The sequence below is a fragment of the Nematolebias whitei genome, chromosome 8 (assembly GCF_014905685.2).
Source record: "Nematolebias whitei isolate Nwh7 chromosome 8, NemWhi1, whole genome shotgun sequence".
NCBI classification, from domain to species: domain Eukaryota; kingdom Metazoa; phylum Chordata; class Actinopteri; order Cyprinodontiformes; family Rivulidae; genus Nematolebias; species Nematolebias whitei.
In genome coordinates, this window is record NC_056505.1 from 33,434,528 (window position 1) to 33,450,776 (window position 16,249).

At 44.0% G+C, this 16,249-nt stretch overlaps 1 protein-coding gene across 1 annotated transcript in view; it reads left to right on the forward strand.

Annotated features, from left to right (window-relative positions):
* Positions 1-16,249, forward strand: part of LOC119414075 (hexokinase-2) — an 82,150-nt gene that overhangs the window by 54,537 nt on the left and 11,364 nt on the right. The window contains exons 9-11 of the mRNA XM_037681193.1: positions 12,705-12,938; positions 15,053-15,357; positions 15,437-15,585. Coding sequence (XP_037537121.1) covers positions 12,705-12,938; positions 15,053-15,357; positions 15,437-15,585 — 688 coding nt within the window. The remainder of the gene's footprint in view (positions 1-12,704; positions 12,939-15,052; positions 15,358-15,436; positions 15,586-16,249) is intronic.

A 16,249-nucleotide genomic window follows, 5' to 3' on the forward strand; every position in this document is an offset into this window, starting at 1 on the left:
TAAATTTGAAAAATAGACTCTGAAATAATTTTTCAATGAACCAAGGCACAATAGGATATAAATTATGTGGCTTGGCCCTGTGGTAACAATGCATTTTTTTAGGGCTGCAACAACGAATTGATAAAATCGATGATTAAAAGCGTTGGCAACAAATTTCATTATCGATTTATTGTGTCGCGCGATTAAGCGTCTCACGGGGCTGCAGAGTCATTTTGTTCACGGGCAGTGCATTGTCAATGCTGACAGACTGAATAAAGTAAAAAAAAAAAAAAAAACCTCTGCAGCGCGAGTTGAACAGAGCGAGGCAAAGCAGAGGCGGTGTTTTCAAAGGAAAAAAGTAAATTTTACAAATGACCAACGCAGCAAAAACTGTTCGACCCAAGTTTGTTGTTTCCCTTCTGCTTATTATATCTTGTTTCTAATAAAGCCTAAATATTGATATGATCTGTGACTCTCCAAAGCAGCTGTTTCACAATCAGCTATCAGCTGCTAAACAGACTTTATGACAAATTAAATCAGTTAACTTTATTTACTTATTTTACAGTCATCAGTAGGAATGTGCGATATGGCATAAAATTCATATCACGATATGTATTGTGAAGGGTGGCGATAACGATATATATCGCAATATGTTTTTGGTATAAAACTTGCTAAAAAAAAGCATAGGGTGCCCTTTTGCCATCATATATTTTGAATTAAGAAAATTCCACTACTAGGTCCAGAGAGTTTTTAAATAATAAACAATTCAAGTATTAGGCTTCTTTCTTGTAGTGCAAAACAGTGCAAAAGATATCAAACTAGTTGCCTCAAACTAGTTAGGGAGTTTGAGAAAACAGCAAGGAAGAGGGCAGACTACAGGAACCATTTGCGATTCAACCTCAAATGTCGACAAAGTGGCATCATTCCCAAGAGCCTGGAACTAAAATCTTCGGTCAGCGGGCACCGGGTAAGCAAGATCCTTCAGAAGGCACAGACCCAGCTGCTGAATGAACGGGTGAGACAGACCAATTTTACTATTGAGGCCTTGAAGGCCAAAGAAGAGCACATTAAACAGAAACTAACTATGTGTCTAGATCAGACCACACTTCAGCAAGTGTTGGACTGTACAGATCAGGCACGCTTAGCACAGCATGTCAAGTCCAAGACTCGACAACAAAACAAGTTTAACTTACTAATAACTCATCAACACCATCACTATTCCAATAACATCACATTCAGTGTAGGACAACACTCCAGTAGTCAATTACATGTCAGGGAGACAGAAAAGTGGGTGAAGAATTTATCTGACAGACAGCTCACCCAGCCAGAGACAGAGATTCTTGCCAGGGGACTGAACTTTGCGGTTGCACCAAGTACAATTCCTCTGGTGGAGATGATCACAGCTACTGAATCAGCCATCCGCAACAACACAATTAAAGAGGCTGAAGCAGGACAGCTCAGAATCAAAGTTTCAGCCTGCCTCAGCAATGCCAAACCACCACCTTCCAACATCAGTAGAGAGGAGAGGGACGCACTCACCACTCTTAGCAAGGACAAAAACATCATCATTCTCCCAGCAGACAAAGGAAGGTGCACAGTGATTTTGAACCAGAAAGACTATCATGAGAAAGTTATGACACTCCTTAGTGACTTAAACACTTATGAACCTCTGAAAAGAGATCCAGGAAGTGGTTACAAGAAGAAATTGATAGATTGCCTGAAAATTTTGGAGCAGGACAAGGCTATTGACCGTTTTCTGTACCACAGACTGTACCCAGGGGAGGCCACACCTAGTCTGTATGGTTTACCTAAAATCCACAAACAAGGTGTACCTTTAAGACCAATCGTTAGCATGATTAACTCTGTCACTTACAATGTTTCCAAATATCTGGCGTCTGTACTCATCCCTTTAGTTGGCAGCTCAGAACACCACATACAGAACACCATGGACTTTGTGGATAAGGTGAGTGATGTCATCATGGAGACTGATGAAACAATGGTCTCTTTTGATGTCACATCGCTCTTTACGTGTATTCCTGTTGATGATGCAGTAGAGGTGGTCAGTTTAAAATTAAAATCAGAGACCACTCTGAGCAGCAGGACCACGCTTTCCACAGAACAACTGTGTCAACTCTTGAAACTGTGCCTGCAGTCAACCTACTTCACATATGGGGAGCAATATTATAGGCAGAAACATGGGTGTGCTATGGGGTCTCCAGTTTCTCCTATTGTTGCCAACCTGTACATGGAGGATGTAGAAAAGAGAGCCTTGACGTCCTTTTCAGGGACACCACCAAGTCATTGGTTCAGGTATGTTGACGACACCTGGGTCAAAATTAAATCTCAGGAAGTCCAACATTTTACTGACCACATCAACTCTGTGGATAAATACATCAAGTTCACACGAGAAGATGGAAAAAAAAAAATGGCAAGTTGGCTTTCTTGGACTGTGAGGTCTCAGTCTCTGATAGAGGACATTTGCAAACTGAGGTGTACCGCAAACCCACCCACACAGACCAGTATTTGCAGTTTGACTCCCATCACCCTTTGGAGAACAAGTTAGGAGTCATCAGGACTCTGTATCACAGAGCAGACATCGTCCCCACTAGCTCAGGAGCCAGGCAGAAGGAAAAATCCCACACAAGACAGGCTCTAGAGCAATGTGGATATCCTAACTGGGCCTTCCTAAAAGCAGAGAAGAAACCCAAACAGGACTCCAGTCAGCCAACAGGTGAAAAGGAGGAACCCAGACCCAGACCAGTGGTCATTCCATATGTTGAGGGAGTATCAGAGAAACTGAGACGTTTATTTTCTAAACATAACGTCCCAGTGGCTTTTAAACCCCAAAATACATTACGGCAAAGACTGGTTCATCCCAAAGATCCAGTCCCCCGGCACAAACAGAGTAATGTTGTGTATGCTGTTCAGTGTCAGGAGGGCTGTGATCAGTCTTACATCGGGGAAACAAAACAGCCACTGGCCAAAAGGATGGCCCAGCACAGAAGATCAACATCATCAGGCCAGGACTCTGCGGTCTACACTCATCTCTAGGCCAGCGGTCACTCTTTCAGGGATGAAGATGTGCACATCCTGGATAGAGAGGAACAATGGTTTGAGAGAGGAGTAAAGGAGGCCATCTTTGTGAAAAGAAACCGTCCATCGTTAAACAGGGGTTTAGGCCTACGTGTTCAATTGTCCCCCTCTTACAATGCTGTGATTGCTAGTATCACTCAGCCCTCGGTGAATAGTAAACAGCCATCAGTGTGCTAATGATCCATTGTTAGGCTGATGGTCCTTCTTGAGCATGTGATCAGCTGGTTTTGGTTGTAAGCAGCAAAACTGGTTGATCCACTCTGAGAAGGTGCTATTTAAGAGACTGAGCTGAATACAGCACCTCAGACTGAGGAAGTCTCTCGGATGAGAGACGAAACATTTCTATATTTTTTTGTTGCTTTGCTTTTTTTTTTTTTTTTTTTTTTTTTTTTTTAAATGTCCAGAGGACCAGATTTAACTTTTTTAGATATCAAATATAGTTTTAGCCATATGTTTTAAACAAAAAAATACGTTGTTAACTCTTAACAGTTTCCAGTATTTTCACTTGAGAAATGAACAGCAACAGAGCAGCATTTTACACTGATACACTTCACCCTCCAACCCTCTAGTTGGCGACTCCTTTCGCTTTAATGGAGTTCACACAAAATGACTGTGGCTTTGACCAGAGGGTCTCGCAGTAAAATCACACAACAACTCGTTCTTATCACAGATCAGAGAGCAGGTTTCTTTAAAACTGACCAACGCTTACTTTAACTTTCGATGGGGAAAAAAAACTACTTTTGACGGAACACAGCGTTTTGCGCATGCTTCAGAATACGGCAACACTACGGCAAGCCGGCTGTAGTTAGCTTGTAGCTTCGCTACTTAGCTCTCGAAGAAAATACTTTAACGCCACTTGCGCACAGTTTTCAACCAAAAAAAGTAACAATTAAACTGACAACTCTGATTTTACTTCAGACAGCATTACTGCGGTTAGCCGGTAGAAAACCGATCTCTATCGTAGGCTAAATTTCTATCGTTTCTACCGTATACCATATATATCGCGCATTCCTAGTCGTCAGTGAATTTCTTTGGCTTCTTTCCATGGTTAAACTTTTCCTCTGAGATCCCCATGTCTGTACCTCTTTGTGCACATTCTCACTACACCAGTAAATAAGTTGTTTTAAGACATTTTTCCTGGAGGTTTCAGCTTTCAAAAACTGTATCAGAGTCAGAATTTATTTATTTGGCATTTGCACCATATGTGGTACATGTGGTGGAATGAGATTGTGTACACTGGGTCCCAGTTACATCCATCAATAAAATGTAAAAGAAAAACAGTAATAAGATCTAAGATATGAACTAAGAAAAACATCAAATAAAAATATGCTAAGCACTAATAGAATAAAAACAATAAAAACAATATGCCGAACAGCAGCATGAACATGATTCTGTGTGAACAGATGAACACAAATGAACAAACAGATCAGCAGCAACATGATTTGATTTTTTTCACGGTGATTATCCTGGTTAGAGATTCATGACTCTAACAACCTGACTCCCATCAGACTGCTGTGCAGCCTTCACCACTCTCTGCAAAGCTTTTCTTTCTGCAGCTGTGCAGTCTCCATGCCACACGTTGATGCTGGAGCACAGGATGCTCTCCACATCACACCTGTAGAAGGAGGTGAGGACTGAGCTTCCCAGACCAGCTCTTCTCAGCCGCCTGTGGAATTAGAGTCTCTGATGAGCTTTCTTGATCAGGCTGATAGTGTTGTTGCCCCAGCTGAGGTTATCATTCATGTGCACACCCAAGTACTTGTAGCTGGAGACCACTTCCACCGGGAAGAGGCGCCCCGCTTGTATAATGTTGGGGAAACACTGCGTACTGATGAGGGGCCTCATTGGTGTTGATGGTTGTTTTGATGTGGGCCATGACCAGTTTTTCAAAGCATTTAGTGACTATCGGGGTGAGGGTTATTAGCCGATAGTCATTCAGACCAGTCAGTGTAAAGCTCTTTGGGACTGGGATGATGGTGGCGGTCTTCAGGCAGGTGGGAACTGTTGCCAGGGTAAGTGAGGAATTAAAAATGTCGGCCAGCACCTCACAGAGCTGATCAGCACAGTCTTTCAGCACCTTCCCAGTAGAGCTGTCATTTCTAACCTAAGCCCAGCCCCACCCAACCCGAATTCGGGGTGGGTCGGGCCATGATAATGTGCTGGATGGGCTTGGTGTTGGGCTTTTAATTTGGTCAGGATCAGCCGCGATCCAATTATTTGATAACATGGCCTGCCATACATCTGCCAGCCGCACGCGGCCATTTCACCGCGAGCTAGCCAGCCTTGAAAGAGGTAAAACGTTCAGTTAAGCTTCAGATGGGATATACTGCCAGGAAGCGATCCATCGCCCAAATCGACGTTCATTCAACCACTGCACTCAGCGGACACGCATGGCTGTTGACCCAAACAAGTAAGCTCCCAAAGCAGACATGTCAAAGCAGGGTCCGTGAATAAATCATTATGCAGGCAGAACCAGGGTTTAAATGCTCTTTTACAGCCATGAAAGGACAAACACCCCTTAGCTCCAAATCTTCTGCCCCTTTTATTCAGCTGCGTGTCCCCGACCATTAATAACTAATTAAAAATGTCAGGATTTTCCGGGTTCAGACATGTAATTGCTGTTAATTCGTCGGGTCGGGTGGGGTTTCGAAATTATGACTGCGGGCTGGGGCCGGGTCGGATCAGATTTTTTGGGCCCGAATGCAACTCTACTTCCCAGGGATGTTGTCTGGGCTGGTTGCCTTGTGAGGATTAATCCTCCTGAAAGTACTTCTCACTTGGGCTGAGATCATGCTGAGAAGCTCTTCATCTGGTGGTGAGGTGAGTCTGGTGCTGGCTGGTCTGTTCAAGTCCTCAAAGCATACGTAGAACTTGTTGAGGGAATCAGGCGGTGATGGGTCTCTAGGACATTGTTCACTCCTGCTTCTGTTATACACTTAATGCCCCTCCACATGCTCCGTGGGTCTTGTGAGGTGAACTGACCCTGGATCCTCTGTGCATATGTGGCCTTGGCCCTCTTAATACCAGCAACTAGCTCTTTCCTTGTCCTTCTCAGCTACTGTAAGTTTCCAGACCTGAATGCAGTGTTCCTAGCTTCCAGCAGGGTGCAAACCTCTGCATTCAGCCAAGGCTTTCTGTTCGGGTACCTCTTAACATACCTAATGGTGGTGACGTCATCAGCACATTTACTAATGTACCTCAGAACTGAGGATGTGTATTGCTCCAGGTCTTGTGGCGCGTCTAGTACCTCTTCCAGCACTTCTGTGAGGATTCCAAGGCGTTCCCAGGCCAACCGAGAGACATAGTCCATCCAGCGTGTCCTGGGTCTTCCCCGGGGTCTCCTCCCAGTTGGACGTGCCCAGGAAGCAGCATCCTTACCAGATGCCCGAACCACCTCAGCTGGCTCCTCTTGATGTGGAAGAGCAGCGGTTCTGCTCCGAGTCTCTCCCGGATGACTGAACTTCTTACCCTATCTCTAATGGAGAGTCCAGTTACCCTGTAGAGGAAACTCATTTCATCCGCCTGTATCTACGATCTCATTCTTTTGGTCACTACCCAGAGTTTGTGGCCATAAGTAAGTGTAGGAACATAGACCGACGGGTAAACGGAGAGCTTTGCCTTACAGCACAGCTCCTTCTTCGCCATAACAGACTGGCACAGAGTCCACAATACAGCAGATGCTACACCAATCTGTCTGTCAATCTCATGCTCCATTCTTCCCTCACAAAACCCAGAACAAAACCCCGAGATACTTGAACTCCTCCACTTAAGGCAGAACCCCACCCTTGACCTGAAGAGAGCAATCCACCCTTTTCTTACTGAGAACCATGGCCTCAGATTTGGAGGTTCTGATTCTCATCCTATCCCTTTCACACTCAGCTGCAAACTGCTCCAGTGAGAGCTGGAGATCATGGCACGATGAGGCCAACATGACCACATCATCTACAAAGAGCATAGATGGATTCCTGAGGCCACCAAACCAGAATCCCTCCATCCCCTGGTTGCCCCTTGAAATTCTATCCATAAAAGTTATAACAGAATAGGTGATAATGGGCAGCCCTGGCGGTGACCAACTCCCACCCTGAAGGAGTCTGACTTACATTATCAGCAATGCAAACTGAACTCTTAGACCACTTGTATAGGGACAGAACAGCCTGTGGCAATGGGTCCCCATCCCATACACACGGAGCACCCCCCCCCCCCCCCCCCCCGTGTACCTCAAGGAACACGGTCAAAAGCCTTCTCCAAGCCCAGAAAAAACATGTACACTGGATGGGCAAACTCCCATGACCCCTCAAGGACCCTAGTGATGGTAAAGAGCTGATCCAGTTTTCCACAGCCAAGAGAGAACCCACATTGTTCCTCCTGAATCTGAGGTTCGACCAACAATCTGACTCGCTTCTCCAGTAACCCTGAATAGACCTTACCACAGAGGTTAAGGAGAGTTATGCCCCTATAATTGGAGCACACCCTCCGGTTCCCCTTTTTTAAGAGGGGAACCACCACCCCAGTGGCACTGCCCCCAATGTCCACGTGGTGTTGCAAAAGCACGTCAACCAAAAAAAAACCCACAACATCCAGAGCCTTAAGGAAATCCGGGTGAACCTCATCCACCTCCAAAGCCCTGCCGCCTCGGAGCTTTTTATCTACCTTGGCAACCTCAGCCACGGTTCTGGATAGACCAACCTCAAAGTCCCAGGACTCAACTTCCTCCATGGAAGATGTGCTGGTGAGATTGAGAAGGTCCGAGAATATTCCTTCCACTTCCTGATGACATCACTGGTTGAGGTCAACAGCACCTCACCTTAACTGAAAACAGTATTAATAAAGCACTGTTTTCCCCTCCTCAGCCGCCTGATGGTTTGCCAGAATCTCCTTAGAGAAAACTGAGAGTCTTTGTCCAAGGCCTCACAGAACTTCTCCCACATCAGAGCTTTTGTCTCAGCAACAGGCTGCGGACGTTTGGCCCTCCGGTACTCCTCAGCTGACTCTGGAGTCTCACCAGTCAACAAGGCCCTCTAGGTCTCCTCCTTCATCTTTACAGCCTCCCTAACTCGTGGTGTCCACAACCGAGTTCAAGGATGGCCACCGCGAGAAGCACCGACAACTTTGCGGTCACAGTTCAAGGCAGCTACTTCAACAATTGAAATACAGAAAATGGCCCACTCAGACTCAATATCTCCCACCTCAGCTTGCATGCAATTAAAGCTCTCCCAGAGGTGTGATTTGAAGATTTTTCTGACTAGTTCTTCTACCAGGCGTTCCCAGCAAACCCTCACTAAACATTCGGGTCTACCAGGTCTGTCCGGCATCTTCCCCCGCCATCTGACCCAACTCACTATCAGGTGGTTATCAGTTGACAGCTCAGCTCCTCTCATCACCTGAGTGTCCAAAACAAATGACCACAAATCAGATGACATGACTATAAAGTCAATCATCGATCTATGACCTAGGGCGTTCTGGTGCCAAGTGCTCTTATGGACACCCTTATATTAGAACATCATGTTTGTGATGGACAAACTATGACTAGCACAGAAGTCCAACAGAACACCACTCGAGTTCAGATCAGAGAGGCCGTTCCTCCCAGTCATGCCCCTCAAGGTCACACGGGCATTACCCACGTGAAGTCCTCAGGCAGAATAAAGGAGTCCCCAGCTGGTCGCACCTTCCAGCACCCCTGCCAAGCACTCCAAGAAGACCGGATACTCTGAACTGCCGTTTGACACGTAGGCACAAACAAGAGTCGGAGCCTGTCCCCCCACCCAAAGGCAAAGGGAAGCCACCCTCTCATCTACCGGGGAAAACTCCAACACACAGGCACCAAGTCGGGGGGGCCAAAAGTAGACCCACACCAGCTTGGCACCTCTCACCATGGGAAATTCCAGAATGGAATGAAGTCCAGCCCCTCTCAAGGAGATTAGTTCCAGAGTCCATGCTGTGCATCGGGGTGAGCCCAACTATATCTAGTCAGTACCTCTCAACCTCATGCACAAGCTCAGGCTCCTTCCCTGACAGAGAGGTCATTCCATGTCCCAAGAGCCAACTTTGGTATGCCTGGGTCAGAGCGCCAAGGTCCCCGTATTTGGCCACTGCCCATGAAGTCATGCACCCAACTTGTATGGCCCCTCCTGCAGGTGGTGGGCCCACAGGAAGGCAAACCCATGTTTCTCCTTCAGGCTGAGCCTGACTGGACCCCATGGGTAGAGACCCAGTCACCAGGCACCCACCGACGAGCTCCTCCCCCAGGCCTGGCTCCAGGGTGGGGCCCCGGTAACCTACGTCCGGGCAAGGGACACTGAGTTCCATGTTTTTGTTTGTCCATAAAAGTTTTCTGAATCGCTCTTTGTCTGGCCTGTCACCTATAACCAATCTGTCTTGGGAGACCCTACATTGGGGCATTTACAATTGCCCTGGACAGCATAGCTCCTAGGATAATTCAGGCGCACAAACTCTTCCACCATGATAAGTTAGCAATTCAAGAAGGAGTAAATCAAAATATCACCTGATAAAATAAAAATAAAACAGGGTCAACATAAAAGTAAACATTGTTCCGGTTCCCGTTTTAAGGATGCCTCTGAGCCTGTGAGCTTGGCTGAACTGATAAGCATATAAAAACAAGCGCCACACACTGCTCTTGACAGATTCTTGTGACTGGGCTTCATTCGTGTACTTTCTGTATGTCTGTGTAACCTGTCCTGAAAATCTGTCCTTGCAAATAAAAACCGGTTAAAAAACTCCTGTGTGGCTCCTTTTGAGTAAGCGAGATCAAGTGAGAATTTTTTTTTCCCCAACACCGACCCACCCATTTTCAGTTAGACCAGTCTGTAAACTCAGTTCTGGCTACAGCACTGATTTTAACAATCACAAACTTTCTTTCGGTGTCTTAAAACTGCCCATAGCTTCTAATCAGCCAGGAGCTGCTTGCTCAGGTCTAGTAAATTTTAAAGTGTTGGCTAAAACTCCTTGTTTTATTACCAATGTGATCTGAGGTCAGTGACGTTAGATTTTCTTTCTTTCTTTTTTTTCTGGTCTTTATATTTATTTATTTTTTTTTACCACAAACTTTTAACATGGTACAGAGAAGGATTCCTAGTACTACCCTCCTTCCAAACAAAACACTTAATGATACCTGTGCAAATATATCACCAATTTTCAGTTGTTGGACTTACAGTGGTCAGTCAAAAGAGTTTATCTTATTACCAAAGCCTAATGTTAACAAGTAGTAGTGTTTGAAAATTAACTTGCTTTAAAGTGTTAACCTGCTAGAAATACTGTCCTTGCTTTCATTTTAGTTTAAGTCAATGTGTTGTTGAAACTGGATTAACTTCACCACTTGCTCTTGCCGAGGTCGGATGCTTTTCCCTTCCTCTCCCTCTCTGCTTTGCTTTGCTGCTCTCTCTGTCTGTGAAACTGCTTCTGAGCCTCTCTTGCATATCTTCCGAACCATAATTATGGACTTGTTTTGATAAGTTGGTCCCTCAACACAATTGATAACATTTCTTCTGATAGAAGACAGGCTTTAGGCGAACCGATTTGCCCTGTCGGCATGCACGCAGCTGGATATCTCATCGACTTGAAGACTTGATGATTTGTCTATCTCTGTTGACATTTGTGGATTTTAAGGACGCATATTTAATTGGATTTACGATAACTGGTTCCTACGTTTTGGATTTGGCTGTTTGCTGGTTTTATCTACAATCAATGAAGTCGTCGGCAGAAAATTTGGACCCAATCACGCTGCTTGCCTTTATGATGGCTTGGTTCATGCCTCGAGTACCCAGACTCAAATGCTTTGGGCTGAATGGATCAGATCTCGGGGATTTTACTCGGGCACGTTCCATCAGAGTGGCCATGTAATTTGGACATTTCGGAACCATTTGGACCAACACAGACTTAAGGTAGATGTCATTAAGTTCTGCCTGTCCCCAAAACAACTGTGTGTTTATCTGAATTTGGCTCCCTCAGCTGGCCTTGAAGGCCATCTTATCTGAATTTGCCTGGAGAAAATGTAATCTGACACTCTGCCCCGCCCCCTCCCCCTACCATTGAGGAATTTCCAACTGATAACCAGGTGAAACAGCTGAATAAACATTGTGTCATCATTTCAGGACTCGGATTCCCATAGGCGTTGTCCTTGGCCATTCCCCAACATCACTCGAGAATGTTTACGGATCTCACGGAGGGAACTGGTTGATTATTACATCCATATCATACCATACCATACCATTTTATTTATAGAGCACTTAAAACAGCGACAAGGCCAACCAAAGTGCTGTACAGACAGAAAAACAGGCAACACACAAAGAAATATACAAAATGAGGTAATTATGAGGTATCAGAATATAGACATAAAAACGATGCAGATAATAAATATGACGACTAACCAGTGTGGAGCGTACAGGTTCAAAACACAGATCATCTGGTGTTGAAAGCTACTGAATAGTAGTGGGTTTTTAAACGGGATTTGAAAACTGAGAGGGAGGGGGCCTGTCTGACAAGCAGAGGTAACTTGTTCCAAAGTCTTGGGCCTGCAACAGAGAAGGCCCTGTCACCTCTGCGCTTAAGACGAGTTCCTGGAACTGTGAGGAGCAACTGGTCTGCTGACCTGAGGGAACGTGGTGGGACAAACGGCTGTAGCAAATCAGAGAGATGGGGGGACTGTTCAGCAATTTGTAGACATACTAGAGGATTTTGAACTGGATTCGAAGGTGGACCGGTAGCCAGTGCAGTGAGGCCAAAACTGGTGTAATGTGCTCTCTTTTGCCTGTACTGGTTAAAAATCGGGCTGCTGCATTCTGGACCAGTTGTAGTCGTGCAATGGAGATCTGACTGATACCAAACAGGAGCGAATTGCAGTAATCAAGCCTAGATGTAATGAATGCATGTATTCCTGTCTCCAGGTTATTTTTGGACAATATGGGCTTCAGTTTAGACAGCCGCCTCAGTTGGAAGAAACATGATTTAACAATCATGTTTACATGATTGTTAAGTTTCAGGGAAGGGTCCATTATCACACCCAGATTAGTGACTCTTTGTTTTTCTGACGGGGTTAGAGCGGAAAGGTCGATGCAGTGGTTTGTGATCGTGCCATTGGGAGGGAACAACATGACTTCAGACTTCTTTTCATTGAAACTTAAGAAGTTTAAAGCCATCCAGTCCCTGATGTCAGCCAGGCAGTCGAGCAGAGGTTGAATAGAGCATATCAGAACTCCTACAGGGTCCTCAAGTGCATCCTTGAACATTGCTCACTGCTCTCGTTGTCTCACTCCCTCTGCGCAATGTCTACGTCACTATGTGCTTGTATGTGCAAGGTTTTTTTTTAATATATATTAGAATTTTTCTTCTCTGTCAAGAAGAAAAAGTTTAAAAGGATTTTTTTTGCCTCCAATTCCTACGTGTTCCAGTTTCACTACTTTTTGTCTGTCTAAGCAGATCTCACTTGTAAATGAGTCTTCGAGGCTCAGTGTGATTTATCTGTCTAAATAAAGGCTGAATAAATGAAAAAAAAAAATTCTGTAAAAGTTTATTGTTTAACACCAAAACTTGTATTTCTGATATTAGCTGTATAATCTGCTTTGTATTTCATCATGAAGTTTCATGTCAGCTGATTCCATTTTCTGTTTTACATTTAGAGATGAAGAAGGCCAAGCAAATGCTGAGAAGGTGCTGCGTGGTCTTGGTCTGGACCCATCGGTTGATGACTGCATAGCTACCAGAAGAGTGTGTCAGATTGTATCTACGCGTGCCGCTCATTTGTGTGCTGCCACTCTGGCTGCAGTGCTGCGGCAGATCCGAGATAACAAAGCAGCTGAAAAGCTACGTACCACAATCGGAGTGGATGGATCGGTTTACAAGAATCATCCAGAGTGAGTGATCCGGGGCACAATCATGTACATTTTACCCTTTAATTGTGGAATGTGGATCATAGGATTATCATAGGGTGGCTTCAGGACTGAGCATGACCAAAACATTTGAGTGTATCTTCACTTGTCATTCTGTGTACCTCTAAGTCCCTGAGTGTATTTGGGTTGAAATGGATTGAAGTGTTCCAGGAAGTCCATGTAGTCTTTATTGTTTAAGCCTTCTGCATAATAGGAGCTCATTCAAAGTTCTCTCCTGTCGTCGATGATTGCCTGACTGACTTTCAGTTTTTCATTTACAAAGCTGTGTATTGCCCTGCTTCCTTTACTGCACTTTGCAGACATATTTTTCCATCCCAGTGATCATGCTGAAAGATAAAACAGGAGACACGTCGAACTGTCACTTCTCTCTTATCAGCTCTGTCAGTTAGGTACAAGGGGTTCAGTTCCTGAGAGTTGCATACAGGCAGTACGTCAAGCTTCTTTTATAATGAATTTAAGATATACACTTTGGCCTGCCAGTTAAACCCAAACTAATTATCTGCACTGATACTTATCTGATTAGAATTCAACTTGTTCTGTCACTTTCAGAAGGGGTTGACTGAGCGCACGTTTTTCAGTATGCACACACACAAAAAGTACATATTTATAGTCACATGTGCAAAGACACAAACATCCTGATTACAGTATTTGTCATGTTCTCATTGGAGGTCCTTTGTTTTGTATGCTTGTTTTTTTAATGAATTACAAGATTTTAATATTAGCTTACAATGCAAATTGAAGTGGTTTTAATTTTTTTAATTTTTATTTATTTTTTGCGTGTTGTCAACTCTGCTCTATTTAATTGTCCCTATCACACTGACACAGAATGAAAATGGAAAATTGGAGATACCCTCCATCCATCTGTCTGTCCTTGCATGTTGTGAGCACGATAAGTTGAAAAATAAGTGAGGTACTGACTTCCATTTTGGGGTGAGGCTACATCTAGGCGCAAGAAAGTTTCCTGTCAAAAATTTGGATGTAATGTCAAAATTCAAGATGGCCACCACCATATATATGCAAACTTTGTGAGCTAGATAACGTTAAAGATAAGCACTGGGCCAACCTCCTTTTCGGTGTGTGGCTGCATCTAGGCGTATAAAAACGTTCCTTTCAAAAATTAGATTGACATGTCAAAATCCTTGATGGCCACCACCATATGTAAACTGGCCACCCTATTATTTGAGGAAACTATACTTTCTTGTTTTTTTTTTAATTTTGCTTAAAAATATAACTTCCTCAGATGATTGGGATGGACAGTGGGATGGTTGAAGATTAGTCTATGGTGGCCAAGGCCACCATTGGACTCTCCCTGGCTCCTTCTTTTGCACCTGGTGATGAATAAAATTGCTCCCTCCACTCGCCAGGACACATCACGCTGCGCCACCTTGGACAAGCCAAACAAAATTACTTTACAGCTTGTTTTTTTTTTTTTTTTACTTTTTATAAATTAACTTCCAGTCTACAGGGTATTAGCAATAATACATAATACAGCTTTCTGGAGAATTACACTTTTTTTTTTAAATCGTGCAGCAGTTCTTATATGAATCCATTCATGTTTCCACACAATATACCGTAATATGTACTGAAAATAGCACAAGGGAGAGAATTAAGGACAGAGTTGGAGGAACAATGTGCCAAAGGACAAGATGGTTTGAAGTTTTTAAAGGTTGACAAAAGGGATAATCTACAGAAAATGTCATAAATGTCAATCAACAAAATCAATGCTTTCTTCCTCTCGAGTGTGAAAATGCACAGTGATTGTCTGGATAAAATGTACCTGTTTATTAGTTTAGGGATGTACATTTTTGAGGAGTTTTTGTGGGGGTTTTTCCGCAAGACACAGATAAAAGCACAGGGACTTCTTAGCAGAGAAGATGTGTAAGAAAAAAACTGCTAACCATCATCTTGGAAAAATTCTTGTTTCTTTTTTTTTTTTGCTGTAAAATGGTTTAAAAGCAATATTTTACCTGAAAGTAGCAGAGTCAAATGATCCTGTTGTCTCTCACTGTTATCTAAGAAAACTAGAACACAGAAGAAATTAGTTGTAAAAAATTTTTATATTTATTTTTTAACTTTAGATTTCCCAGAAGACTCCACAAAATGGTGCGGCGGCTTGTGCCAGATTGTGACGTGAGATTTCTGCAGTCCCAGTGTGGCAGCGGGAAAGGTGCGGCCATGGTGACGGCAGTAGCCTACCGCGTTGCTGCTCAACATGCCGAGCGGCAGTGCATCCTTGATACCCTGCGTTTGAGTCGCGAACAGCTGCTCGAGGTCAAGAGGAGGATGACGGAGGGAATGGTACTAGGCCTGTCTAAGCAGACCCATGACCAGACAAGCGTCAAGATGCTTCCCACCTACGTCAGATCCACTCCTGATGGAACAGGTAGGTTCACGAGAAAACGTGATGCCCCAGAATCATTATTAAATGAAGACTTCCTAAACAGATTGCATTCTCTGATCAGAACAAGGTGATTTCTTGGCTTTGGACCTTGGAGGCTCCAGCTTTAGGGTTCTTCTGGTTAGACTTCGAAGTGAAAAGAAACAAAAAGTGGATATGCACCAGAAGATCTACAGTATCCCTCAGGAGACCATGCAGGGCACAGGGGCAGAGGTAATGTATTTTGGGGTGTTCAGTCTCTACTGGTATCATCCTGTGTATAAATCAATGAATAATCCTGGAAAATAGAGGGTTAAAACGTAGATGTCATTTAGGTTGTCCTTTATCACACCACTTAAACTTTTCTACATTTGTGACTGGCTGTGGGAAAGTTTTTTTGTAAGTAGGGACAGGAAATGTAGTCAGAGATGATGAGAAGATGGATGGTGTTTAATATAGGGCAATCCTGGAAGGAAGCCTGTTAGAGGCTGCAGAATACTGGGGTGGAGGTTCACCTTGCAGCAGGGCTTGAAACGTCTAGCCAGAACTACAATGGAATGGGTTAAATCAAAACATATTTGTGTTAGTGGTCCAGTCAAGAAAAACAAATACTTTTTACATGCCTGTCCAAGATGAACGTATTATGGTATAGTCTCTGTTCGTACGTATGTAAACGTTCTCTTGTCCTGTCCATGACTTATGATCCACTCAAGATAATTTAACAAAACTTCATCCACATATACAGTCATCCCTCACCTATCATGGGTGTTACGTTCCAGAGACCCTCGCGGCAGGTGAAAATCTGCAAAGTAGCGTTATATTTATTTTTAATTCAGTTCAATTCAGTTTATTTATATAGCGTCAAGTCACAACAGAAGTCATCTCAGGGCACTGAACA